General features: G+C 37.5%; 1 protein-coding gene across 1 annotated transcript; it reads right to left on the minus strand.

Annotated features, from left to right (window-relative positions):
* Window positions 1-4211: 4211 nt before the first annotated feature.
* Window positions 4212-26457, minus strand: ralba (v-ral simian leukemia viral oncogene homolog Ba (ras related)). The gene is made up of 5 exons (XM_056244333.1): window positions 26305-26457; window positions 6373-6542; window positions 5997-6205; window positions 5685-5862; window positions 4212-4922 (listed from the first exon to the last, which is right to left on the minus strand). The coding sequence occupies exons 2-5, from the start codon at window positions 6484-6486 to the stop codon at window positions 4800-4802; spliced, it is 624 nt and encodes a 207-aa protein (XP_056100308.1). The 5' UTR covers window positions 6487-6542; window positions 26305-26457; the 3' UTR covers window positions 4212-4799.
* Window positions 26458-27928: the final 1471 nt, after the last annotated feature.

Below are 27928 nucleotides of genomic sequence, written 5' to 3' on the forward strand. Positions count from 1 at the left end.
TGACAGTCTCTGGGCTCAGCACTGATTCACTTTTTCCCTGCTGATATTTCCATCTCAGCTGCTATCAGTTAATGAGAGTCAGACTGTGGTTCTGCACCTGCGGAGAGCTGCCGAATCAATCTGGAGGATTGCTGGACTACAAAGTGATCTTCAGTACCATGGACAGAGATTCAATCATCAGCCTACAGCCTCATCTGTCCCGAACGAGTCAAAGGAGCATTATGCTAAACAACTCATTTAAATACTGTAATGACATTTCACACAGGTAACAGAATTACATTGTTATAATGGATAAAGGCATAAGCTTTAGGCAAATTACAATTTTCTCAAAACAGTTGCACTGCTTTTCATTGACTGTAAACTTTATATTTTAAAGGATGATTTAGCAGTCGTGCATTAGTTATTCATTAAATGATGATGAAATATGTTATTGGATGGATGGATGGATGGATGACAATAATTGACAGAAAGAATAGATGATGGATGGATGGAGAACAATTGACAGAAAGAACGAATGAATGGATGGAGAACAATTGACAGATGAATAGATGACGAATAGATGGATGGAGAACAATTAACAGAAAGAATAGATGATGGAGAACAATTGACAGAAAGGATGGATGGATGGGTGGATGGAGAACAATTGACAGAAAGGATGGATGGATGGATGGATGGATGGAGAACAATTGACAGAAAGGATTGATGGATGGATGGATGGATGGAGAACAATTGACAGAAAGAATAGATGATGAATGGATTGAGAACAATTAATAGAAAGAATGGATGGATGGATGAGAACAACTGACAGAAAGAATAGATGATGAATGGATTGAGAACAATTAATAGAAAGATGGATGGATGGAGACAAATTGACAGAAAGAATGGATGGATGGATGGATGAGAACAACTGACAGAAAGAATAGATGATGGATGGATAGATAGATGAACAATTGATAGAAAGAATGGATGGATGGATGGATAGGGTGTTTCTTCATGAACTGCATAATTTCTTTCAAACAATGCAGACATCATGTGCAAATAAACACAATTGGCGGATACAATTCATTCTCAGTGATTTCCCCCTTAGACCTTGGAGTCTGGCATTTATCAGTTCTGTTCTAAAGATGTGCAATTTGCAGCCAGTGAAATAATAGCTTTAAGATTTATTTGAAGTATTGTTCAGCGAAGAAACCAGAAATGAAATATTCAGCCTTGAGATAGGATATTAGTAAAGGGTATTGCTTTCTTCAACAGAAAAAAAAAATACGGCTGCAATAATCCTCAACAAAACAGCTGATTTTTTTTAATAAGCATCTTATTACAAACACTTGAGTGAATATTAAGAGCAGTGCAACAGATCCACACAGTGGTGGTGTGATCGCATCAGGGAAAATGTCTTGTACTTATATTAGTGTCTACCTGCAGATATAGAAGAACATCGGCGGCTGGCCTCTTTGCTTTCTTGCAACTCAAATTTAGTCAGAAATCATTAATGAAAAAAGCATGATCAATCACAGAAATATTCTTTCAGAAGACAGAAGTCATGGGAAAAAAGCAGGATGTTTTTGTGTTAAATATGAGGAAAATATCCCTCTATAATCTTTTTTTTTAAAAGTTCACTGGCTACGGGATTCATAATGGTGATATGGGTGCATAAACTCACAGAGAACCATAAAAAATGCCCAGAGGGAGACTTCTTGAGACATTTGGCTGGCTGCTTCTGCCTCTGAACTGTAACCACAACCACAAATGTTCCCCAAGATTGTCTTAAAATAAGACTAATATCAGTTCAGTTCAGTTTTCAGCACATTCTTTTGTTGTAATGGTTGCTTTAATACAAACAGAAGCAAGACATCTCCTTTTGATTAAAGAAGTTGTAAAAACAATTATGACAACATCAATCATATACCAATGCAAGGTTTATGAATACACATTGTGCACAGGGTGAACGCAAATGACATTTGAAAGAAGCCTTTTGATCAATATGCAATCTTTAATCCACTCATCCACTACTTCTCTCTTCCAAACAAAACTATCGTTTAAAAATGTGAAACAGCCTAAGACACAGAAAGTAAATGATCTCTTATTTATAACTTTCACATATTTTGTTGTTCTGTATGGGTTTGAACTATAATAGGCCTACTTAATTGCATAACCCAAATAATAGGAAGCAGAGACTTGCCTAAAGCAATAGCAGATCTTATACTGTTACCTTAAAATATATATATATATATATATACTGTCCATACACATATATGGAAACACAAAAGCCACTATGAATTAAATATTTGACAGCAATCATTATTTCATAGTTTGAATAATGGTTTAATATAAGATTATCTGTTATACTGTTAATGTCAAATCTTCTGATATAGCTTTTCCCTGATAACACTAATGGCTTGAGAGGATGTATAAAGAAATGCAATGCAAGGAAAAGCATGACATGTTCCTTACTGATGATAATGGCAAAGGGTGGATATCAGTGCAAAATTGCTTGGTCTCAAAATGTAATGTTTCTTAATTACAGAAGAAAACATACCGTATAATCATGCATAACCTTGCCTAATTGTAGTCTCCATTAAGGTACTTATTGGCTATTGCTACCAAATGCCATGTACGTGTAACAAATGGCATGCATTAGAAACTGTTCATGCGAACCACTGATCCTGATCAATATATTCAGAAATAGTTGCATGTGGCAGCCAGCAGCACAATCTGAATCTGTGGAAACAGCATGACTGCCATCCAGTGGAAAACTGCAGGTTTATCAGCAGAACACCGCTGTCTTTGTTCTTCTGCTGCTCTGCCAATAGAGCAGAATATATTCATAATGCAGTGGTGAAAACAAAGTTTCAGACTGATTATAAATATTGATATTCTCTACCTCTATGATTTTTTTATATACTGTGCAACATATTTATGCTGATGAATTTGAAATCCAACACTAACAGAAATTAATCATGCCTAATCAATTTATAAATAAAATTAGAATTTTAGCTTTTCTAAATGTACAAATGTAAATATGTTGGAGTGTGGCCCACTAGGTGTATTATTATTATTATTTATAATAACAAAAACATTTGTTTTTGTTAATAATAATATATACTGTTTATAATAATAAACATATATATAATTATTAAATTAAATATTTAAAAATAATTATAAATTTAAACCAATAAATGTAGTACCGATGTCTTTAGTTATTACCCTTAGAAAACACTATTGTTACTAACCAGCTTCAATTCCTCCCTCCAAATGCCGGCGTAATGTATCCGATCTTTCAGCAGAAGGAGCTGGATAAAATATTCTGAATGCTCAATCTACAATCTGATTTGTGATGCAGCCTGGAATCATAATCACATGTTGGTTTGTTTGGCCAGAGGAGAACTGGTTCCTCGACTGAGCTTGGTTTCTCCCAAGGTTTTTCCCTCCATTTATGTCATCTGAAGGAGTTTGGTTTCCTTGCCACCGTCGCCTTTGGCTTGCTTATTTGGGCATACTTAATATTCAGCAATATTATTGGTCTGACTGCACTGACACTATTGGATGAGAAGGGACGATGACATCACTGTTTTCTCCAGAGCTGCTTATAGCTGAATTGAACTCATTCCATAATTTATTAACTTTACACAGTTCTGAACCAAACGTAATCAACTGAAGTACTGACACTAGTAGTCTTTTTAGAGCGGCTTTACAGCCGAAATGAACTGTTTGCATCATTGATCATTATTTTCCTGTATATCACTGTAAAGCTGCTTTGAAACAATCTACTTGATTTGACTAATAAAAATTCTTTGAATCTTAGAAGTGAAGAACAAGTGATACAAAGGAGGAAAATTTTTTATTTGGCAACATACTTGACATTGTTCTTCTAAAAGCAGTGGAAAACTACAATACAAATAGCAGTTTAGGTTAGGTGATATTTGTATAAAAGAGCCGTTATTTAAATGACTGGTGAAACCGCAGCTCCAAGCTCAGGGTGCTAAACAAACACTAAATAAAATGTGTCTTATGATCAGTCTGAAAATGCTGCAAAGTCATGATGCTTGTTGGCACGTTTTCACACAGAATACATTCTTCTCATAAGACAGTGGTGAAAATGTAACAAGTATTACAAAAATATTTCAATAAAACACCAAAGCATAAAGGCAGATAAGTTCACAGAGGTTAGTAACTTGTAGTTAGGCATGAGGACTTCCTGAAAGATATACTTTTAAACCACCGGGTGGCGCTATTGATCCATGCTTCGCATTCTGTCCTCAGTACCACGTGTGCTTTTCAATGGCGTCATTCATAGCAGGTTTTCAACGTTGAAAATCACAGTACTGACATCATCTACAAAAACATTTCTTGCTCTCTATACCATGATGGTGTCAACAGGAGTTGAAATAAAAATGGATAGATTTGAAAAAAAAAACTGACACAGAAATACTCAAAAGATGTGCACTAAAAAAAATGAGGAGATAACTTTGCCAACTAAAAACTGTGGAGGGAAAGATATTATAAAGTTAGTGTTGGGCGCATGTTGGCCAACTACATTTAATAAGGTCCTAAAGTGCCACAGTCTTCTTTAACCAGTAGCCATATAGTGGTCATCATCGTCCATTAAAACGTATGCATACCATTCTTAAATCTAGTTGTTTGAAATTAACTAAGCAAATAAAAGATTGTGATAAAGGCTTACCTCTCCAAGTACAAAACCTTACGCATTAAGTTATTTTAATAAAGAAAAAGCACTCTGATGGGAGTTTCCCCACAGAGTTGCAAGTAGATTTGGTGAGGAAAAGTCCATGTGTAGTTCAAAGTAAACAGCATCGCTCTTTGAAGCTCTTCTTATTCTTCTTATTTTTTCCCTTCCCGTTTTTGTCCTTATTTTCTGACATCTTTTTAGCACGGACTTCCCTCATTAGATCAAAAAATACCTTTGGAAAAACAAAAGTTTCATTATTGCTCAGTATGACATGGTTGTATAAAATCGAAAATTATCAGTGCAAAAAATATTTTGTACATTTTTTTTATTAAATAATAAAAAAAAATAAGTTAGAATAAAGAGAAAAAGACTATTCTTTTTGTTGTTTCCCTTTGCAGCTCAAACCTCCCTCATTAGATAAAAAAAACATTTATCAGTATAATAAAATGTATAATTGTTAACAAATGAATACTAGCAGCGAAAAAATATTTAACAAAATGCATTAAAAAAATTTACCACCAAGTAGAATTAAAGAGATAAAAACTTGATGTACTTTTTGCTCGCTGAACAGCAAGCACATGTTTGAATTGTGGCACTGCAATACATATTGATGGTATACTTCCATCAGAGACTGCATTACACAGAAAATAATCCAAAATTGGATTCTGCTACATTTAATAAACTGTAGCCGCCCGCCATCATATTTCTGCATTCAAGGCATCTATCATTCCGGAATACAGACTGGATGCATATTATCAAAGCAAGTGTATGGTTAGGGGCAGCAATGGAACAATTTGTTACTATGCTTCTAAATGGTTTAAAAACAAACAAAAAAATTATAATAACAAAAATAAATAAATAAATGCATACATATACATAAATATACACATATATATATATATATATATATATACACACACACCATTTAAAACTGAAACTTAAAAGTTATAAATGAATCATCTAAATTTAGAAAAAAAACAAGCAGAAAAATGACCTTGTCCACATTGGCTCGTGTCTTGGCAGAAGTCTCTACATACTGCACACCCCACTCTTCTGCTTTTCCTCTGGCCTCCGCCACTGAAACCTTCCTCCGATCCTCAAGGTCCGACTTATTTCCAATCAAAACCAGTGGAATCTTCTCCTCCTCAGCTTTAACCCGCAGGATCTGCTCCCTGCAAACACACACTGATACATTTAATGTTGAGTGGTCCAATTTTCTGACTATACAAGGCCACAATGGGAGATCCAATTTTCTGATTATACTAGCTTACAATTCAAGTAGCAAGAATGGTGCAATACCACAGACCTGAATTCTACTGTGGCTGTGAAAGACTCGTGCTCGGTTATGGAGAACACCAACAGGAAACCCTCCCCGCTACGGAAATAATTGTCTCGGATGGCCGCGTAGTCTTCCTGCCCAGCTGTGTCCAAAATGTCAATCTGCACCTCTTCTCCATCCAACACCACTTTCTTCCTGTAGCTGTCGGCCTTTGTGGGCTCATAATCTTCAACAAACTAAAGGAGAAAAATTTCCAATATCACTGATAAAGTAAATAAACCATGGCAATGCAGAGAACAAGAGTATCTTGAAGACTAGCAACACTTTTTTTTGGACACTTATGGAGTAAGTAGAGCCTCCGGCATCTACCAGATGTTGTACAACATATGGTCTGTTGACTTACCTCATCATACATAAACTGAAGTGTGAGGGCGGACTTTCCTACGCCTCCACTGCCCACCATAATGACCTTGTGCAGGGCGAGGGAGCTCTGACCCCTACTCTTATTGGCTGCCATTTCTAATTGTCTCCCTCAGGTACACCACAAGACGCCCACAGACAAACTGGCACCACCTGAGGAGAAACAAAACTATTATGGAGAAGCTGAACCATCGACACAAGAACAGGTGTGCATTTAAACGTTCATTTGGATCATGGTACATAAATCATATAATACAAATATATTTTATCATGCTGGTTCCAAAGCATTTTAGAATTAACACTCTATACTTTAATAAAACTTTCAGACAATTGTAAAGGTAATCCTTATGGCATGTTTCTTACTAAATAGATGCAAATTATGTAGAAAGTTATTAGTATTACTACAAAGCCTGTTGGATTAAAAAAAAAAGGGTTTACTGCCCAGCAGCACCAGTAAGAGTAAACTTAGTTTTATTTTTGGAGGCTTCTTCTTGTCACTCACATATCACATTTACAAAAAAGCAACATGTTTTTGCCATGTACATGATTAATACCACAACATTTCCCACGCATTTATCAAATGCAATACCATGACATTTTTCAAAAGTACATTTGAGCACCAAGTACATGTTCATGGATCAACATTCCAATCAACCAATCAGATTTGAAGGACAAGTTTACAATTTATGTGAAGTTTAGGCGTACAACCAGGGCTGTGTGCTTCTACATCAGTGTTATTCACCAATATGTTCCCTCTGATTTTAGGGATACGTTATGGGTGGGGTTATGTTTTCAGACAGGAATGTTGTTCCAGGATTAACAAAACAGGTTGTCTTAAGGGAAGCTCACACTACATGAGTTTTGGTTGGACTTTGCTGTCACAGACAGATTTCCAAGGTCTGCGACAAAACCCCTGGATTGCGGCTACATCGGTGCTTGTTGCGTCACCAATGCTTGTCAAGTAAGAGCCAGTCAGAGAAGTCTTCTGACATCAGAGCGCGTCTCGAGCAGTCACAGGCGCTGCCATATTTTCAAACCTGTTTGTTATTATTGCAACATGATTTTGTAGTGTGTGCAATGCAACAACAAGGTGGAAACCAGCCATTCAAAGTGCAGATGGTATAAATGGAAAAACCTCGTAATCACTTGAGTGAATTTCTCAATACATTTCACAATATATTTGTAAGGGTATCCTTTTTATTTGCATCTTTCTTCTTCAGGACATCTGTAGCAATGGCTCTCACTTGCCAACGCAACACCAGGGAAAACACCCATTTATGAAATTAAAATAGTGTGGAAGGAAAGCCCTGGGTTTATTTTTATGAGCAGCGCTGGTACTTTTCCCATCCACAACATCTACAGATGAGTAGCCTGGCAAGCCAGACCTACATCAAGATGTTAGGTCTGGGAACTCACAATTGGCATACCTCAATCCGAGGGGCGGGATAAACTGTTGTCTTTCAAATTCCCTCTGCACGCAATAGGACAGCGCTACAACCAACCAGAGCAACGAACGGCTGTGGATGAGTGAGTCCCATGCGTTTTCCCACCAGCGGAGCTAGTTGATATATTAAACTTTTGCCGTATCCGGTCATCAAAACTCCGAACACATCTTCCTTTTTTAAGAATGACAGTGACGTTCTCTTAACTCCAAATCATCCAGAGTCGCGGCCAAAGCCGATTCGAAAGACCGCTGTTCGCCAGCTGCATCTTCTTTGTTTTCAAGTAGCAGGGAAATCACCTATGGAAATCACGCGGAACCGTCACAACTCTGTCGTCATTATGTTAAGCCCGCCCGCCGACTCTATACACGATGTGATTGGCCTGGCCAGTTTTTGTTTTTTCCAGCTCAAAAGTCTATGGAGAGTTGCTAGACCACACTTTGCTGCAAAATAATTTTTGCTGCCGCTAGGGTGCGTCTAAATTTCTAGGCTAACAGATGAGCACAATAAACCACTTATGACGCATTACTTGAAAAGTACACACCATAAGAAAAGTAAAATCACATCAACAGAGTGATTCTTGCATAAATGGCACTTGAAAAACTACGTGTACTGACGTCTTTCTGGGGTTGAAACAATCCTTATGATGTTCATTCATGTTTACTTAATGCTATAAATTAACTAGAAGGAAGAGATGATCGGTTTACGAGCAGTTTTAACGGAGACGTTACAGCGATCTGTCACAGCACATTAAAGAGCCACAAAACGGCATTTATTGTTTAAATTAATTGAAAAAAAATGACCAAATTTGAAAGTTGAGACTGTTTCATATTACAAGTAACCTGCTCTGTCCTGTCTGTCAGCGTGTTGTCAGTGTCCTTTTTGCTCCGCGATGTATTTTTCACTGCGTGAGAACATGATGTGTGGCGCCGCGTGAGAGTGGCATAGCTTGTCGGACATAGTAACAGTAACTAAAGGGGGCGGGTCTTTGCGAACAGTCTATTAGTGATACTTATTAAATTGAGTTGTGTAATTTGCGCACTATTTTTATATGGTGGATGTTCTTTGGAGAACCACAGCTGATTAATGAGGATGATACTTAAGATTAATTAGGTCTGAAATCCAAACAGGCTATTTCTGCATCTTGTTATGATTCATAAGATCATTCAGAATAATAAGAAGACCACAGAAGAACGTTTCATACTAGTCTTCTTGAGCAGAGGAAAGGGGAACATGACCCACTGCTTCCAGCTATTGTTCCTGGTGGTCCCCAAAAAAACGCTTCAATAGGAAACTAGGACACCGGGCAGGAAGACGCAGGAATCTGCTAACGAAGGCTTATTTAAAGCTGTCCATTTAAGATGCTTGTTGTCCCATTTAGTCATGTTGGGGATGGGCAATATCCCAAAAATAGCTTAAATAATAAAATTGTATAATATATTGTACACTACCATTCAAAAGTTTAGAGTCAAAAGTAAGTCAGTAAGACACCACTGATGCATTTATTTGACCAATAAGATCATGCATATTATACTACATACCTCAAACATTTACTGCTAACGTAAAATTGTTACAGAAAACAGTTGTGCTACTTAATATTTTTGTGGAAACCATTATTTTTATCAAAACATTCAAAATAACATTTATTCGAGATAGACATTTTTTGTAACAATTAAAAAGTCTTTACTGTCACTTGATTTAAATTTAATGTGTTTTGAATGTAATGCATCACTGCTGAATAAAAGTATTAATATCTTTCCTTTTTTTTTTTTTTTTATCTTACAGACCCAAAACATTCAATAATGTAACAAAAACAATGGTCAGTGGCTTTATTTGACTGTAGATAGAAGCACTTTCTAGGAACACTTAGGGAAATAGCTCAAAAGTGTTAAAAGATGGTACTGGTAAAATCCAAATGACAACACAGTGGAATACATGCACAATGTATCATCGGCTTTACAGAAAATGCCAGTTAAACAAGGTTAAACAGGGGCTGGGCAAACTAAAATGATGGCAGATATGGATATGACCTACATATGCATGCTTCTTAAGCTTCTGAAACATTAATGATGGCCCTACTCCTCCTCCCCCAGCTAGAGGAGTTCATTAGGATTCCCTGAGTAGTGTCCACATTCTGCTACACTCGTTCATCACCGAACCCCTGTGAGTTGGGCCTGTGGAGCTGCCGTACCACTAAAAGTGATGAGCATTCTTCAGCTGTGTCGCCCAGTGAGCCTCTCTACAGCTAAGGGAGAAGCTCAGAGATCAATGATGATTCTATTCCCACACAGCACAGATTCTCTCATTTTCAGCTGTTTAAATGGATGCCAGTTTAGAAGAAGGTCACTGATTTCATGCACAGGAGAGGTATGCCCTCTGCTTGAGTGGAGTGGCAAGCTGACCTATTCAGCTTCACCCTCTCTGATTGCAGGGCTGCTGGGGGCAATCATGGGACACGTCAAGAGCTCAGGCAAGGATAAAGAAGAGGCCAGAGCAAAGCAGAGCAGGTGACGGTGAACGGGTCAGGGCCAACATTAGTTCATATGGCACACTTCATTCACTGATAAAGCATTCGAAGGGTAATTGTAACAAACTACAGAATATATACAAGCTAAATTATCACCCTTATTTTAACTATATTAAAAACCCTGGTGAGTAACACAAAAAATGTAATATCTAGTGCAATAGTAGTTCACACTTGACTGATAACAGTGCGGAATTGGGATACAGAAATTATTTTGTGTAGTTCCCCTGATTGTACAAAAGGAAGTGATTGTTCCACTTAATTGTGATTGCCATTTTAATGGTGTTCCTAAAAATCAGCTGTTGCCAGCCATAGGCAAGATCATGAGTTCAATTGCCAGTTATCACACTTACTGAAAAACACTGCTTTTTTGATGAAAACATTTGCCAAATACATAAATGTACCTTGGATTGATGTTGCAAATCAAGACAATATTAAACCCCTTTTATTTGGACTTTACTGAGAGTTTTAATGTCAACTTTCAAAAGCATTGAGGTTGACCCTGACTCGGTTTATAATACTAAATTTGTCAAAATTACTGCATGCAATGAATTAACATATACTACAGTTTAAGTGTCTTCAATGTCACAGGATCCTCCAGAAATCATTCTAATGTGCTGATTTGGTGCTCAAGAAACATTTCTTTTTATTATTATCAAGGTTAAAAAAAAAGTTGTTCTGCTTAATATTTTTTGTGGAAACCATGATGGTTTTTTTTTAGGATTCTTTGATGAACAGAAAGTTCATAAGTACAGTATTTATTTGAAATATATATTTTTGTTACAATGTAAAAGTCTTTACTGTATGAAAAATTGCATGCATCCTGGCTTAATAAAAGTATTAATTTCTTGTAAAGAATTAACAGAGCCCAAAATGATAAACGGTAGAGTACAATGTTTAACACAGTACATTTTAATATTGTTATTTTTTTTTTAATGGTTGACAGCCTCAATAAATACAGATTGTATACTTATGAAATGATCGTGCTCAAAGCTGACATTAAACTCTGCTCATAAACTTGGGGTATAAAAGGCAAGGTATCTTGATTGCAGAGAATAAATATTTCAACAGCTATAAAGAAGTTTAGCTTGAAGATGTCTTCTGGAATTGATTTTACAAAATAATAATAACAAAAAAAAAAAAAACTATATAGATCCTCTGACATGCTGTGCGAGAGGAAATATCTGACCTACAGGAAACCAGATGACTTTCTTCACTGAGCTAGGCTTGTATGGAACTTCCTGCCTGGATTGATGGGAAAAACAGTGGGGAAAACTGGGCCAAGACCTGATAGGGCTCCAAACATCCCCCTCTCTCCCCTTCCACATCATACACTCACTTCCCTGCATACTTTCCCTGTACGCTCTCATACCCTCGAGACCAGTGCCAGCTGGGAACAGACAGCAGAGATAAGCTCTCATCTACAACAGAGACCGCAAAAGGAATGTACAGCGGGGGAACAAATAAAGTACAAATAAATAACATGAGCTAGTACAGGCAGGTTATAAGCTTTGATTCAACGGCAATGCCCTGGTGAAGAATGGGTAAACAAACAATGCATTTCATATATATATATATATATATATATATATATATATATATATATATATATACATACATACACACACTCTCTATCAGATCTTTCAGGTGAATGTGAGTATAGAAGCATGCCTCGAAATAAAACAGAGCACCAAAAGTAATGATAAAATTCAGTAATAGTGTAATAGCTAAAAAGAGGTTTGAAAAGAAATGGAAAAAGATGATACATTAGCAAAAGAGCAATGAAAAAACAGTCAGTCTCTGGAAAACCCTGACATACTGATTAGAGCATTTCTCTTAGATGTATTCATGGGACTTTCTTGCCAAACTGCATCATAGGCCTATCACTGTTAATTTCAAGTTGCATTTATGTCAATGTCCTGCCACAAATAACAAAGCAACAAAAAAACCTACCTCTACCTACATTACTAAACTCCAAAAACATAGCCTACTACACATTCAATTCATTGTGGTTTCCAGTTGAAATGAACACTAGAGGAAGTAATTCATTTTTTTTTATTCTTTTCATAAATTATGATTACAGGCGCAGGTTATTTATTAATAAAGACTTTTCGTGTGGTTCCTTGCATGATACTACACTATGACCTATGATGTAGTGCATGTTTTTTAAACATACACATTTTCACACTTGCATCATCACATAATCAGCTCCATATGGGTTTTCTAGCGTAGTAAACTTGCTTGGTAATATAATAATATTACCTGATATAATAAATATATTAAGTGACCTGTGAAGGTCAAGTATAGTAACCCATACTCAGAATGTGTCCTCTGCATTTAACCTATCCAAGTTAATGCACACATTGGGAGTAGTGAGTAGTGAACACACAAACACACTGCAAACCATGGACACACACACCCAGAGCATTGGGCAGCCATTTTTGCTGCGGCGCCCAAGGATCGATTGGGGGTTAGGTGCCTTGCTCAAGAGCACCTCAGTAATTTCCTGCCTATTGAGAATCAAACCCACAACCTTCGGGTTACCAGTCTGACTCTTTAACTGTCCCACTGCAGTGTACCTGGTACAGAATTGCACTTGTGATGCTGAGTGTGTATTTTAGGTTTGGGTTGAGGGATGCACCGAAATTTCGGCTACCGAAAAGGTTTTGGAGGGCCAAAAACCAGTCAGTATCTGGTGTGACCACCATTTGCCCGACGCAGTGCAACACATCTCCTTCGCATAGAGTTGATCAGGTTGTTGATTGTGGCCTGTGGAATGTTGGTCCACTCCTCTTCAATGGCTGTGCGAAGTTGCTGGATATTGGCAGGACCTGGAACACACTGTTGCAAACACCTATCCAGAGCATCCCAAACATGCTCAATGGGTGACATGTCCAGTGAGTATGCAGGCCATGCAAGAACTGGGATGTTTTCAGCTTCCAGGAATTGTGTACAGATCCTTGCAACATGGGGCTGTGCATTATCATGCTGCAACATGAGGAGATGGTTGTGGATGAATGGGCCTCAGGATCTCGTCATGGTATCTCTGTGCATTCAAAATGCCATCAATAAAATGCACCTGTGTTCGTTGTCCATAACATACGCCTGCCCATACCATAACCCCATGGGCCACTCGATCCACAACGTTGACATCAGCAAACCGCTCACCCACAAGACGCCATACACGCTGTCTGCCATCTGCCCTATACAGTGAAAACCGGGATTCATCCGTGAAGAGAACACCTCTCCAAAGTGTCAGACCCCATCGAATGTGAGCATTTGCCCACTCAAGTCAGTAACTACGATGACGAACTGCAGTCAGGTCGAGATCCCGATGAGGACGACGAGCATGCAGATGAGCTTCCCTGAGACCGTTTCTGACAGTTTGTGCAGAAATTCTTTGGTTATGCAAACCGATTGTTGCAGCAGCTGTCCGGGTGGCTGGTCTCAGACGATCTTGGAGGTGAAGATGCTGAATGTGGAGGTCCTGGGCTGGTGTGGTTACACGTGGTCTGCGGTTGTGAGGCCGGTCGGATGTACTGCCAAATTCTCTGAAACGCCTTTGGAGACGGCTTATGGTAGAGAAATTAACATTCAATTCACGAGCAACAGCTTTAGTGGACATTCCTGCAGTCAGCATGCCAATTGCAGACTCCCTCAAAACTTGCGACATCTGTGGCATTGTGATGTGTGATGTAAAACTGCACATTTTAGAGTGGCCTTTTATTGTGGCCAGCCTAAGGCACACCTGTGCAATAATCATGCCGTCTAATCAGCATCTTGATATGCCACACCTGTGAGGTGGATGGATTATCTCGGCAAAGGAGAAGTGCTCAGTAACACAGATTTAGACAGATTTGTGAACAATATTTGAGAGAAATAGGCCTTTTGTGTACATAAAAAAATGTCTTAGATCTTTGAGTTCAGCTCATGAAAAATGGGGGCAAAAACAAAAGTGTTGCATTTATAATTTTGTTCAGTGTATATAAAAATATCGGCTTTGTATCGGCCATCGGTCACCCTGCTCTCTAAGATATCGGCAATCAAAAAAAATCAATATCGGCCGACCACTAGTTAAAAGATACAGTATAAATTAACCCTCTGGGGTCGGCGGTATCGCCGGCGATACCAGCTCACTTTTTTTCTTATAAGTGCAAAAGAGACTCAAAATACTGATTTTGATCTTACATATAAGTGTTATACATCATTCGATCCTGTTAAGTGTCTAAAGTTCTTTGTGTATACTCACAATAAAAACAAAGTGTTGTGCTTTTTGTCAAATAAAGAAAAATAAACATGATGCGCGTTTTGCCTTCTCTCTGTGAGTGAAGTCCATTCTGAAACGCGTCCGAAAAATGAACTGTAACTCAGTCAATACTTGTCATAGAGACACGAGCGATTTCTCTTTATGAAGCTGAAATTCTCTTCTTTTAAATGAAGTAATTTATATAAAAAACAAATATTCTCAGTTTATGTAATCTGTATGAAAAGAGAGAGATGTCAGTATTTTTCCTTTCAGCTAATAATACCGTATGACGTGTTAATGTGACACGCCCACTGAGAGCGCGCTCTATTCAAACACAAATATTGAGGCAAGCCATGCCAACGCCCACATCAGCTGGATAAAACCAGTTTAATAAGAATCTTGTACTTTACCTCGTCTTGCTGCGCTGTGAGGAATAATACTATCGTAATAGTCCTGGAAAAGTTACCTCAGAAGTGATGGTAGTTTCATTTCGAGGAGCAACGGATTCAGCTGATGAAGTAAGTTATTTATTCTTAAAGGTTCTCTAAGTGATCCTGGGTGACGTCACTTCTTGTTGACGTTCGAACTATTGTCAAACAAAACGGAGGCTAGCTAGACCCTCCCTCCTCCTCATCCGCACACTAACCCCCCAAACCACACCCCCAAACCCTTCTTGTCGGTCATTGGCTGGAACAGTTTGTTATGTTTCGTGGTGCGGGTAAGCTCAGTTTGTTTTTGTTGCCGTTTGTGGAGCCTGGGGTGTCTGCAGAGACCGCGTTTTTTTACAGTGTGTTCAGGGGACAGGCAGCTAGCGGATAGTGAGGAGATGTTTGCTGTATGTGACAAAAAAAGTTTTGGCCTAAAAAACGTGTGACATCGCTTAGAGCACCTTTAAGTGCTTCGTTCTAATCGCGTTATTGAATAGTTCTTTCTGCATGCTTGTCTTAAAAGTCGGGTATCAGAATCAGGGCTTGTAGGGCTTGAGAGGAGCAGTGACATTTAATACATCCAGCCATGCAGAGTTTAATAGATTTAGATGTTGGTCAGCAACATCCAAATCAGGTAACGGCGAGTCAAAGTACAGATCAAATGTGAACATGATTCCATAAAACACAGATTAAAATTTGTACCAAACCGAGGAGAATAGTAATGAGACAAAGTTATAGCTTTCGTAGAGACGTGAGAGATTAGGAAGAGACACAGAGAATAAAATCGGCTTATGGTCCGAGAGCAAAAAGTCAGATACAAGAATATCAGAGTATCAGAGATGGCAAACCCATGGGAGAGTACAAGGTCCAGAGAATGGCCCTGAATATGAGAGGAGTCTTATCTATTAGACCAGGTTAAAAGAGTCAATGGGGTTGAGAAAGTCCTTGGATAAAGGGTTAGACTGACAGCATACATGGATGTTAAAACCATGTATAAAAAGTAGGGCCGGGACTCGATTAAAAATATTAATCTAATTAATTAGAGGCTTTGTAATTAATTAATCGAAATTAATCGCATTTTAATTGCATAAATATTTGACCTGAGAACAGTGAGAAGTAATTTTTTTCACATGGATTTTTAGTATACCATTGAATAATGACTGAATACAAAATATTGTTTATTTTTGTTCAACCAAGTCCAGCAGACCAGTGCAATTTTTGCCATTAAGTGTAGCAATAGCATATTGCTACACTACACTAATAGCAATAGCGAATTCCTTGTTGCATAGCTTGCACACAACCATGCTCTTATCGACGCTTCCATCCGTTCGTTTTTTGTAACAAAATTTCCCATCCACCGGCCAACCAAAGCGATCTCGCCAGCTTCTTCGTCATGAACGCTAGTTGGTGCGCCAGTATAATCGGTCCGCCGAAACTCATCCAGTGAGAAACATTCCGCGGTGCAAAAATAAGTGCGATTAAAAATATTTTTTTGTGTAATTAATTAACGCGTTAAAGTCTGTAATTAATTAATCTTAATTAACGCGTTAAAGTCCCGGCCCTAATAAAAAGTAGTCATAAGTTTTGGCAATATTGCCGATAAGTTCAGTGAATTGCTGTATGAAATCCTTGGATGAGTGTGGAGGATGGTAAATCACCCCTAGCTAAACGCGACCATTCCAGTCGAGACGAAGAAGCTAAGCCTTAAAACTGGTAAATACATTTACTGGAACTGACCACCATGGCGCAAGAGGTTTTTTTAAATTGTCACTATCCCACCCCCACGTCCATTTGGGCGGAGAGAGTTGAAAAAATGCAGTCATCAAGAACCAATTCAGAAAAAGGGGTTAAATCACCAACCTTTGTCCAGGATTTAGTGATGAACATATACAGGTCCTTCTCAAAAAATTAGCATATTGTGATAAAGTTCATTATTTTCCATAATGTAATGATAAAAATTAAACTTTCATATATTTTAGATTCATTGCACACCAACTAAAATATTTCAGGTCTTTTATTGTTTTAATACTGATGATTTTGGCATACAGCTCATGAAAACCCAAAATTCCTGTCTCAAAAAATTAGCATATTTCATCCGACCAATAAAAGAAGTGTTTTTAATACAAAAAAAAAAGTCAACCTTCAAATAATTATGTTCAGTTATGCACTCAATAGTCAATACTTGCTCGGGAATCCTTTTGCAGAAATGACTGCTTCAATGCGGCGTGGCATGGAGGCAATCAGCCTGTGGCACTGCTGAGGTGTTATGGAGGCCCAGGATGCTTCGATAGCGGCCTTAAGCTCATCCAGAGTGTTGGGTCTTGCGTCTCTCAACTTTCTCTTCACAATATCCCACAGATTCTCTATGGGGTTCAGGTCAGGAGAGTTGGCAGGCCAATTGAGCACAGTAATACCATGGTCAGTAAACCATTTACCAGTGGTTTTGGCACTGTGAGCAGGTGCCAGGTCGTGCTGAAAAATGAAATCTTCATCTCCATAAAGCTTTTCAGCAGATGGAAGCATGAAGTGCTCCAAAATCTCCTGATAGCTAGCTGCATTGACCCTGCCCTTGATAAAACACAGTGCACCAACACCAGCAGCTGACATGGCACCCCAGACCATCACTGACTGTGGGTACTTGACACTCGACTTCAGGCATTTTGGCATTTCCTTCTCCCCAGTCTTCCTCCAGACTCTGGCACCTTGATTTCCGAATGACATGCAAAACTGAGCAACAGTCCAGTGCTGCTTCTCTGTAGCCCAGGTCAGGCGCTTCTGCCTCTGTTTCTGGTTCAAAAGTGGCTTGACCTGGGGAATGCGGCACCTGTAGCCCATTTCCTGCACACGCCTGTGCACGGTGGCTCTGGATGTTTCTACTCCAGACTCAGTCCACTGCTTCCGCAGGTCCCCCAAGGTCTGGAATCGGTCCTTCTCCACAATCTTCCTCAGGGTCCGGTCACCTCTTCTCGTTGTGCAGCGTTTTTTGCCACACTTTTTCCTTCCCACAGACTTCCCACTGAGGTGCCTTGATACAGCACTCTGGGAACAGCCTATTTGTTCAGAAATTTCTTTCTGTCTTACCCTCTTGCTTGAGGGTGTCAATGATGGCCTTCTGGACAGCAGTCAGGTCGGCAGTCTTACCCATGATTGCGGTTTTGAGTAATGAAACAGGCTGGGAGTTTTTAAAAGCCTCAGGAATCTTTTGCAGGTGTTTAGAGTTAATTAGTTGATTCAGATGATTAGGTTAATAGCTCGTTTAGAGACCCTTTTCATGATATGCTAATTTTTTGAGACAGGAATTTTGGGTTTTCATGAGCTGTATGCCAAAATCATCAGTATTAAAACAATAAAAAACCTGAAATATTTCAGTTGGTGTGCAATGAATCTAAAATATATGAAAGTTTAATTTTTATCATTACATTATGGAAAATAATGAACTTTATCACAATATGCTAATTTTTTGAGAAGGACCTGTATAGTACATACATACACATACTTTTTGAGTGATAGGTATGCAAACTTTGGAAAAACAATATGTATGGCTCTCAGACAGGTATATTCAATGCAATTGTGTTGATAGAAGAAAAAAAAATTCTAGTTTCAATATTATATGTTGTCCAGATTTTTTCCTTAATTAAACGAAAAATGTATCAACTGTATGCAAAGTGACCAACATTTGTTTCATGGCCACTGAAAATGTGCACAATTGACCAATTTACTCATGGAGTAAATTCTCATCTCTGGCATTGTACCATATGGGGCCTTTAAATGAAGATACCAAAAGGTTTTTGCTAAAAACCAAAATATAAAAGGATATTAAGATATCTTTAATGCTTCTTGAGTTACAGGCATGCAAACTTGGGGCAAAAAACACGTGCTTTTTCCCCCATTTTTGAATGGTCACCATTGGCGTAATGCAACAAAGACTGCTAAAGTAAATCGATTTAACTAATAGACCTACCAATCTCGGTGTAAAAATAAAATAATTATGTTGCAATCTTTTAAGTCATTTTAACACCGTGTAATTTGGTTCGAAATCTCAGTTGAAAATTGTCCTTTTATTACCCCCCTCTACAACATAGTGGATTACACCATAAATATTTTGATTGATTGATTTATTAATTAATTAGACAATATTGAAACAGAAAATTTGTACGTGGTAGTTGTAGTGAACAATTATACTGAATTAAAGCCTGTTCACATATACTATAGCACTAATATACATCCATGACATTTAATATTTTGACTTTCATCAATAATCTTCAGAATTTTTTTTACCAAAATTAAAAATTTGAGCTGGGGAAGTTTCTGCAATTTGGTTGATTTGATAAGGAATGACCCTATATATATATATTTTTTTCAATGAGCCTGTTGGAATTTGGACACATATGGATGGTGTATGGTTTATTTATTTCATTGCACCACCTTCCTTCAAACATGCCTGCCCACCCCCAGATCAACATACATTAGACTACAAATATTAAATTGGTCAATTTATGATCAGATGTTTTTGTATCTGTATTAAAAAAAAAAAAAAAAAAAAAAAAAACCTTAATTCAAGATAAAGGTGACCTTCCTCAATGCCTTTCTGATTTGTGACAGGACTCTTTTTCTTAAACTAATTTTATTCTGGCATAATGTTCTGGTGTTCTTAATGTCATGATCATTTACTTTATAATTCATTATTCTCTAGCCAGCAGCCATATCACCCTGTAGCCCAAGACTGGTTGCCCACTGAAGCTAAGCAGGGCTGAGCCTGGTTAATACCTGGATGGGAGACCTCCTGAGAAAACCAGGTTGCTGCTGGAAGAGGTGTTAGTGTGGCCAGCAGGGGGCGCTCACCCTGTGGTCTGTGTGGGTCCTTATGCCCCAGTGTAGTGACGGGGACACTATACTGTCAAAGAGCACCGTCCTTTGGATGAGATGTTAAACTGAGGTCTTGACTCTCCGTGGTCATTAAAAATCGCTGGATGTCCCTCGAAAAAAAAGTAGGGGTGTAACCCCAGCATCCTGGCCAAATTTGCCCCTTGGCCTCTGTCCATCATGGCCTCCTAATCATCCCTATTGGCTTCATCACTCTGTCTCCTCTCCACCAGTAAGCTGGTGTGTGGTGGGCGTTCTGGCGCACTATGGCTGCCGTCACATCATCCAGGTGGATGCTGCACATTGGTGGTGGTTGAGGAGATTCCCCCTTCCATATGTGAAGCGCTTTGAGGTCCCAGAAAAAGCGCTATATAAATGTAACAAATTATTATTATTGTGTAATCTGGATTGCAGAGGTTCATCAGCAATCTTATTTGAGACGATTTTATGTCTGAACCTCCAAAAAGAAACATTCTTTTAAACATATTGAATGCTTGGGAGGAGAATGTAATTGTCCACGCATGCTTTTGAAGCCACCGTAGTTCCTATAATGCTCTTTTATTCATGCTCTTTCATGCCATAGAATATGGGCGGGATATGTTTCTATAATTTTGTTTGTAGAATCAAAGAAAAGGCAATAAAAGAAGGTTTAGATATTGATTTGTCTGTTACTGATAAAATAGGTGAAGCTTTTAAATATGTTGATCTGTGGTGCTGCTCATTTGGGAGATGCAGGTTCAATTTTGAAACAAAATAAGAGAGAGAAAGGCAAGAGTGGTGGCTGTCAATGCAATCTGTATACAGCCTTCTACACAGTACTTTAATTAAAAGTCAGGTTACACCCTCATGTTATTCCAGACCTCTATGGAAGACAAAAGACATTTTTTATAGTACATTCTGGCCATTATTTTCAACATAAAATTCTTAATTTAATTTTGTGTTCCAAAGAAAAAAGAAAACCAAACAGGTTTGGAATTGGAACAACATGACGGAGAGTTAAAAAAACACATTCTGTGAACTATTCCTCAACACCGAGAAGATCTGCATTAACTTAACTTCCAACCAGGATCTGCTATATTTTGTCAGATTTGATAATTTATGAATAAACTAAAAAAATTGCTAAGTCTGTGCAGAAATGCAAAGAATCTGTCACCCAAGGAGCTTGTTTCTCCCTCATACTCAAGGTGAGCATCTCTGCTGAATACTAACCATCTAGAGCTGGGACACAGAGGCTTCATTCAGATATATAAAGGCTATGGTGATGAACTGGGACGTTACATCCATGTTGTTATCCAGAACAAGCATGGGGAGAGGAAAATCTCTTCTGATGGACAATCTATTTACACATTGCAAATGGATAATATTTTCACACTATAATATGAATAACCAAGTAAGAGTAGCAAAATAATTTCTAACTTGCCATTACTCCCTACTCTGTGGGAAAGGTGGACTTCATTTCAACAGCACTGTGAAAACATTCTCCAGAGCAAGTGAAATAAACGGTCTCAAGTATCTCCCCCATTTCATTTACAGGGAGGGGGAAACAATTTGCTTAGCTGTCAGGCAAACATAAGGAACTTTCCATTCAAATAAATTACAGGTACAACCTTATGCAACAAATCTGGGAAGAGACTTTTTTTTTTAATTGTTACTTAAATGAATGTTACACTCAAGTTACTATTTATGAGCAAATGTGAAAAGGCATTTGCCGATAATTGAGATTATTGATCTTTTTTTCAATTATTGGCAAAACTGAAAAATTATGATTTATTACTGTAACTATAAATGTTTTAAAAGAAGTCTCTAGCCAATATTTTTTTAAAGAAAACACTGGCAGAGACCTCCATGTAGATTCACAAAGATGGACCGAACCACACAGTAGATCCCTCTCTGTTTATCTCAAACCTTTTAACACATACTCTCAGAGACAGACTCCATTGGGCTCTCAAGGGGTATGCAGGGCAAGAGAAACATGCCATGTGGGAGCATTTAGAAGCACAAAGTCAAAACCAAGAGACAAATTACTGAACTAGCTACTGGCCTCACATTCCCCACTGGTGTGACATCATGACCCTCTGCAATCCAGATTACACAAGAATAATGAATTATAAAGTGAATGATCATGACATTAAGAACACCAGAACATTATGCTAGAATAAAATTAGTTTATGAAAAAGATTCCTGGCACAAATTAAAAGTCAGGTTACACCCTAATGTTATTCCAGACTTCTGAAACAAAGAAAAAATTCTACAGAACATTCCGGACATTATTTTCAATATAAAACACTGCACGATGTCATTTTGTGTTACACAAAAAAAAGAAAGGCAAACAGGTTAGGAACAACATGACGATGAGTTAAAAAAAAAACATTCTGTGAACTATTCCTCAACACAAAGATGATTTGCATTAACTTAACCTATTAACTGCCAACCATGATCTGCTACCTGCTGGGGAATGTGGCAAATGATCAGCACCTCTTGCCTAAGAGGAGGTGCACAGAATTTAGTAATGATGCTGGTATGAGACGGCCTATAATAAAAAGCAGAACTTGCCCTTTAAACAACGTTTCGGTTTTTTTAGTCAGAAGATCACATGACATAGTGAAAGCGAAACAAATCTAAGGGAAACTGATGACATTCATAAACTTGGCTGGATTTCTTTAAAAAGTACCCTGATTTACCTCAGAATGCAATCCCTACCACAGAGATTTTTTCAGGGGAAGAAGCCCAGCTCTAAAACATTAACAAACAAGTTTGACACAAAGACATGATTCATGAATATGAATTGAAATACGTTCAAAAGCCAACACTGTGTACAACTATTTTATACATTGATGATAAGAAATGTTTATTGAGCACCAAATCAGCATATTAGAATAATTTCTAATATACTTCTATTCTGAATATTAATATTTCACAAGGATCATGTGACACTGAGACTGGAGTGATTTTAAATAGTGATAATATCATTGAGCATGACTTTTTAAAAACAAGTCTTGCCAACCCCAAACTTTTTAAAGATTACATATTGTTAAGTATTTGGCAAACCCAGCCCTATACACCTGCAAACGGGCGTATTTAAATACAATATTATTCTAGATAAAACATAATATCTGCATCATATAACAAAGAGGGGCGTCAACAGTTACACATCAACATGACATCTAGAAACATTTTATGACTTAGATAGCGAGAATGTTCACTCAATCATCTAGAATTAGGTTTAATCCTATTAAGTTTTAAACTTGATCCTATTCATAAACTGAGTAGAGACACATGACTTTACTGTTAAAGTGGGACATTTTGTTGAGGAATATTTAAAAAAAAGCATCTGAGCAGGTGATTACTGACAAAACAATGAATAGCCTATGCTTATTCTACAGCCATTCTCAAAATCAAATCTAGTCTTTCTTATTTTTTCTTAAATACCCACATCAGCAATAGCCTAAGCCTCTAGTACACATTCAACACCAAAGCAGATGTGTGTTCCTTTTTGATTGATTTAGTGATATCAATATTATTAAAGTGGCCATTTTTTACAATGACTCACTCTCTTTCTAACACTTCAGCTTTTTCCAGAGCAAATTTTTTGCAGTTCAGGGACCATAAGAAACTCTATTTGAGAAAGACCTGATGGCAAATGTATTAGCCTAATAAATGAAATCCAGATATAAAAGTAGGCTAAATCGTAAAATGTAAACACCATAGAGCTCAGAAAGTATGAAATATCACCTACAAGTAAATATGTGTCCAGATTTTAATGATATAATGGAACAAAGTCTCAAAATCTTTTGGACTCTAAACCTGCTCAAGACTCAAAACCTGCTCAAGTACCCAATGCTACACAGACAACTGGTTAGGAATCACTGACCTGTATTTAACCAAAACTCGACGACTGAAGTCCTCCTTTCCATGCAAATCAGAGTACAATAAAAGTAGTGAAGGAATTTAAATATCTAGGTCTTGTTTTGGATTCAACCTTTACTTTCAAAAAACATGTTAAGAAAACTTGCAGCACGCTAAAATACAGTTTGTCTGCTTTTAGACATATTAGGAATACATTGACTCATGATGCTGCAAAAATTTACTTGGAGGCAATGATAATTCCTCATATTAATTACTGTATTTCTTGTTGGTCACAGATGAGTGAAACAGCAATAAAACCTTTAAAATCTTTATATAATCAAGCTGTTAAAGTATTAGACAAAAAGCCACTGAGATATCATCACTGTCTGATTCTTGAAAAATACAGCATTAACGTTATACTTTGATAACATAATTGTGTATGCCAATGTGCGATTAGTTTTTAAAATTTTGAATAATATTGCGCCTCCTCCCCAGAAAACTTTTGTCCAGTTTTGTTCTGAACAGATGACTAGGAGTACCAGGTCCACGAGTTGAAATTATTGAGGACTGCCTAAACGTGGCTCGGCCTTTGCAGCCTTCTCATTTAAAGGCATCAAAGAATGGAACAAACTCCCACAGAGTCTGAAACTTACCTTAAACCTGGAGGATTTTTCTTGCAATACAAGGAAAGTGCTATTGGAAAACCAGTCGTGTCAGCATAGATAATTGTGTATGTAAATATAACTTTTAGTGATGTTTTATTGTAGTAATCTTGGTATGATTTACTTGGACTGATGGTTGTAATGGGGAATGGTTGAATGAATTAATTAATAGTTGTATTTGAGTGACTAATTACATTTTAAATTGTATATTTTGTATGGTAATTCACCTGCTTAGGGGCTACAGATGGAAACTAGCTTAAGCTAAATCTGGTGCAAAGCATCTTTAATTTATGTTTTTTGCACATTGTCCCTGTTTAAATAAAAACTATTAAATAGCTAAGTAAATTGAGGTAACATCAGCTCAGACGTCCAAGTCACACCAAAAGACAGATTCTGTCTGGAACAAAGTACAGAATTTGTTTTTGCAAAGCTTCAAACAGGTCATTACCTAGGCTATGTTTTGAACCCAGAGGCTTGACTTGTTTCAAACTAGCCAATTGAAGTGCACAGCAAGCCATGCACCTTAAAAATAAATAAAAACCTGTAGAAAAAGCCCCATCAACCTAAGGAGAAACTGTTATTTCAATGCGTGGCATTGCACAAAAATGTATAGCCTACGTCTTTTTATATTGTTGTTCAATGTTCATTAAATAAGCATTAGCTTCCAAGCTAATATCACGCAAGACGCTATCAATCAAGGTATTAAAAGGTATACAATAGTTCAGAAATATGAACAGGTCAGGTACTACAGGGAGTTGATTAAATATGCGTATACAATACTATAATAATAAATGTAAAGATCAAAAACATTGAGGTAACTGGTCCATGACTTTTAAAGTCCCATACTGAAGGGTGATAAGGGCACAGCCACTATTGCCAGAGATGTCACACCCAAACAACCTAGTGACTGGTAAAAACTGTGACCACTCAGAATTAAAAACAAAAAACAAAGTAGCTGACATAACAGATTCTGCTCAAGTCAGCCTACATGCAGGCTTGCCTTCAAGGTTAATATGTATGCTATAGATACAAGGACATCTGAATCTATATTTAATAATAATCAAACTACCGGTACTAAGAAGACAGAGAAGCACATCTTTACAGACATATTTCATTAATGGTCAAAAAAGCAATATGGTTTACTAAAGATAAACTTAAATGGGCTGGATTGTTTTGTGTAAACATAAAGGAAACAGTTGAGATGCAGAAAAGAGGGGAAATGTATGTAGTGCATTCATGTGCTAAATTTTTACCATTACATATTATTTAGGTGAATATAGGAGGCTCAGAAGTCCCTGAAATATTAGTAGAAGTAAAATTAACACTTTTCATACACAAATGGAAGTGAAACATTCCATGAACACTGCATATGTTTCAGTTCTTGTAAGAGGGTCCAACAGAGGGTGAACAGAAAAATTAGTCATGTTTAATTAATTTGACCTAGTGAGTTTACCGTGCCATATTTTGCCGTTTTACCACCTAAATGTACTTGCTATACTACTTTATTTGCTGAAAAAGAAAAGCAATGTAAGGGACACATGCTGTACTCTATTCATTAAAAGTGTTAAATGTCTTTGATTCATACACGTAACGTTAGGCTACACAAGCAGAACATAAACGTTGGTGCTTTGAAAATAAACCTCCACATCAATCAAACGCGCGCAACATCCGCAAAAACGCCCGTCTCGCGTGATCTGTCATCGGCTGGGTCCAACTAGCAAAATAATTATAACGACTGTCATATTCAACTGACATTTTTCATAAAGAGTGAAATATGCACAGAGGGACTTCTAATAACTGACTGTAGAACAGTAACAAAAGCTCGAGCTTGCGTAGAAGATCATTTCTAGATTTCAAAAACGAGCAAAAGAATGGATAAATAGGAACACAAATATACACATTACCTCTCGGTGACTTTGTCCTCCACAGTCTCGTCTGCTATCTCGTGGAACGCATTAATCGCCTGTTCCGATACACCCTGTAGTTCCTCTGAAGCTGAAGCTGCTGGTGTCATAAACCCCACCCTCTGGACATGCAAATGAACAGGATATGATGTCGTTAACCGTAGACCCCGCCCTCGTGAGGAGGGATGAACGGGATATGATGTAATGAACAGATATGCTGCTAGAGATAGGCTACCATCCATAACTTGTGATGTAATGTTATGTTTAGGGAGTCAGTGTTGTCAATGGTATGACTTTAATAGAAAAATATTGTATTCATAACTGCAACTTTTATACACAAGTTTGCAATCTTCGTGCATGATGTTACCTCAGTGTTGACCTTAAGACTACAAAGTACCAGACATGTTAACAAAAAATGTTAAAATGAAGGTATAAGACCTCAAATGCTTCATAAATGCTAATTAATTTTTTAACCATTCAAAGGCAGTGAAAAACTGTCAACGAAACTACCCTATATCATAATACAAAACTATAACATATCACACACACTGGTTTTAAAAGTGCATGAAACGGAGGTTGCGTTAGTCTTGTCTTCTCTATTGTGACGTATATCCAGTAAAACGGCTTCTCGATCAAGAAAAATGAAGGATGGATGGGACTTTTTTCCCCATCGGGGATTGATTCATTGGACCATTGTTGTTTGGTATTGCTGTGATGATCTCATGTGAGTGACAAGTTGTCATGCCCTCGCACCAGTGAACACGTCATCAGTGAAGAGATGTCGTTGCAAGAGGGAAGGGAAGTTATTTTGATTAAATAATTTGAAATAATAAGTATTAATTATAATAATGCATCTATAAATCATTAATTACAAATACTGCCATATCCCAGAAAAAAATATAGTCAATTTTGATTTTATGGTGACTTTAAACTAGCCTGTTGTTTAATGTGGGCCCCCTTCTTAAAATATTAAAAACAGATATTTTATTTTATAAAGTATTTATACTGTGTAAGAAAAAAACGTTTCCTAAATTAGTTATTAAAATGTTTCTAGTTTTATCTAATTATTTCTAGTCTACCCACTAGTAATGATAGCAAAGATAGCGTACATAAATAGGTTATTGATGCCCCCTATTGTTGAACTTGAATGAATGGAAAAAAAATATATAACGATACCATATACAGACAAAATAACAATATAAAATTCAGACAGTTTATACAAGTGTGCCTAACAGATTCTAGACTAAAGACTATAACAACTAGTCTACTGTATGGTTTTGAGTTTCTCCAGAAAGTGAAGTACCTACTTGTCGGGCCTTCTTCACTAAGGAGGTGTTGTGGTTACAGGAGAAGTCCTCAGTGGACTGCGGAAATTTAAGCTGGAGGGAGTGGGCTACAGCCAACTTCCTGAAGTCAACAATCATTTCGTTTGTTTTACATTAAGAAATTGTTGTCTTTGCGGTACAAGGTCTCTCACAACCCCCAGAACACACTGTAACATCCAGTTACGGACTTAGAACACAGTTTTGAGGACCTCTATAGCGTTGTGAGATGAGCACTTTCTGTTAGTCAGGAAATCAAGGATCCAGTTGCAGAGCAGTGTTAAGTGCAAGAATGGAGTCAT

The sequence above is a fragment of the Rhinichthys klamathensis genome, unplaced genomic scaffold (assembly GCF_029890125.1).
Source record: "Rhinichthys klamathensis goyatoka isolate OS25496 unplaced genomic scaffold, OSU_Roscu_1.1 h1tg000961l_1, whole genome shotgun sequence".
Classification (NCBI taxonomy): domain Eukaryota; kingdom Metazoa; phylum Chordata; class Actinopteri; order Cypriniformes; family Leuciscidae; genus Rhinichthys; species Rhinichthys klamathensis.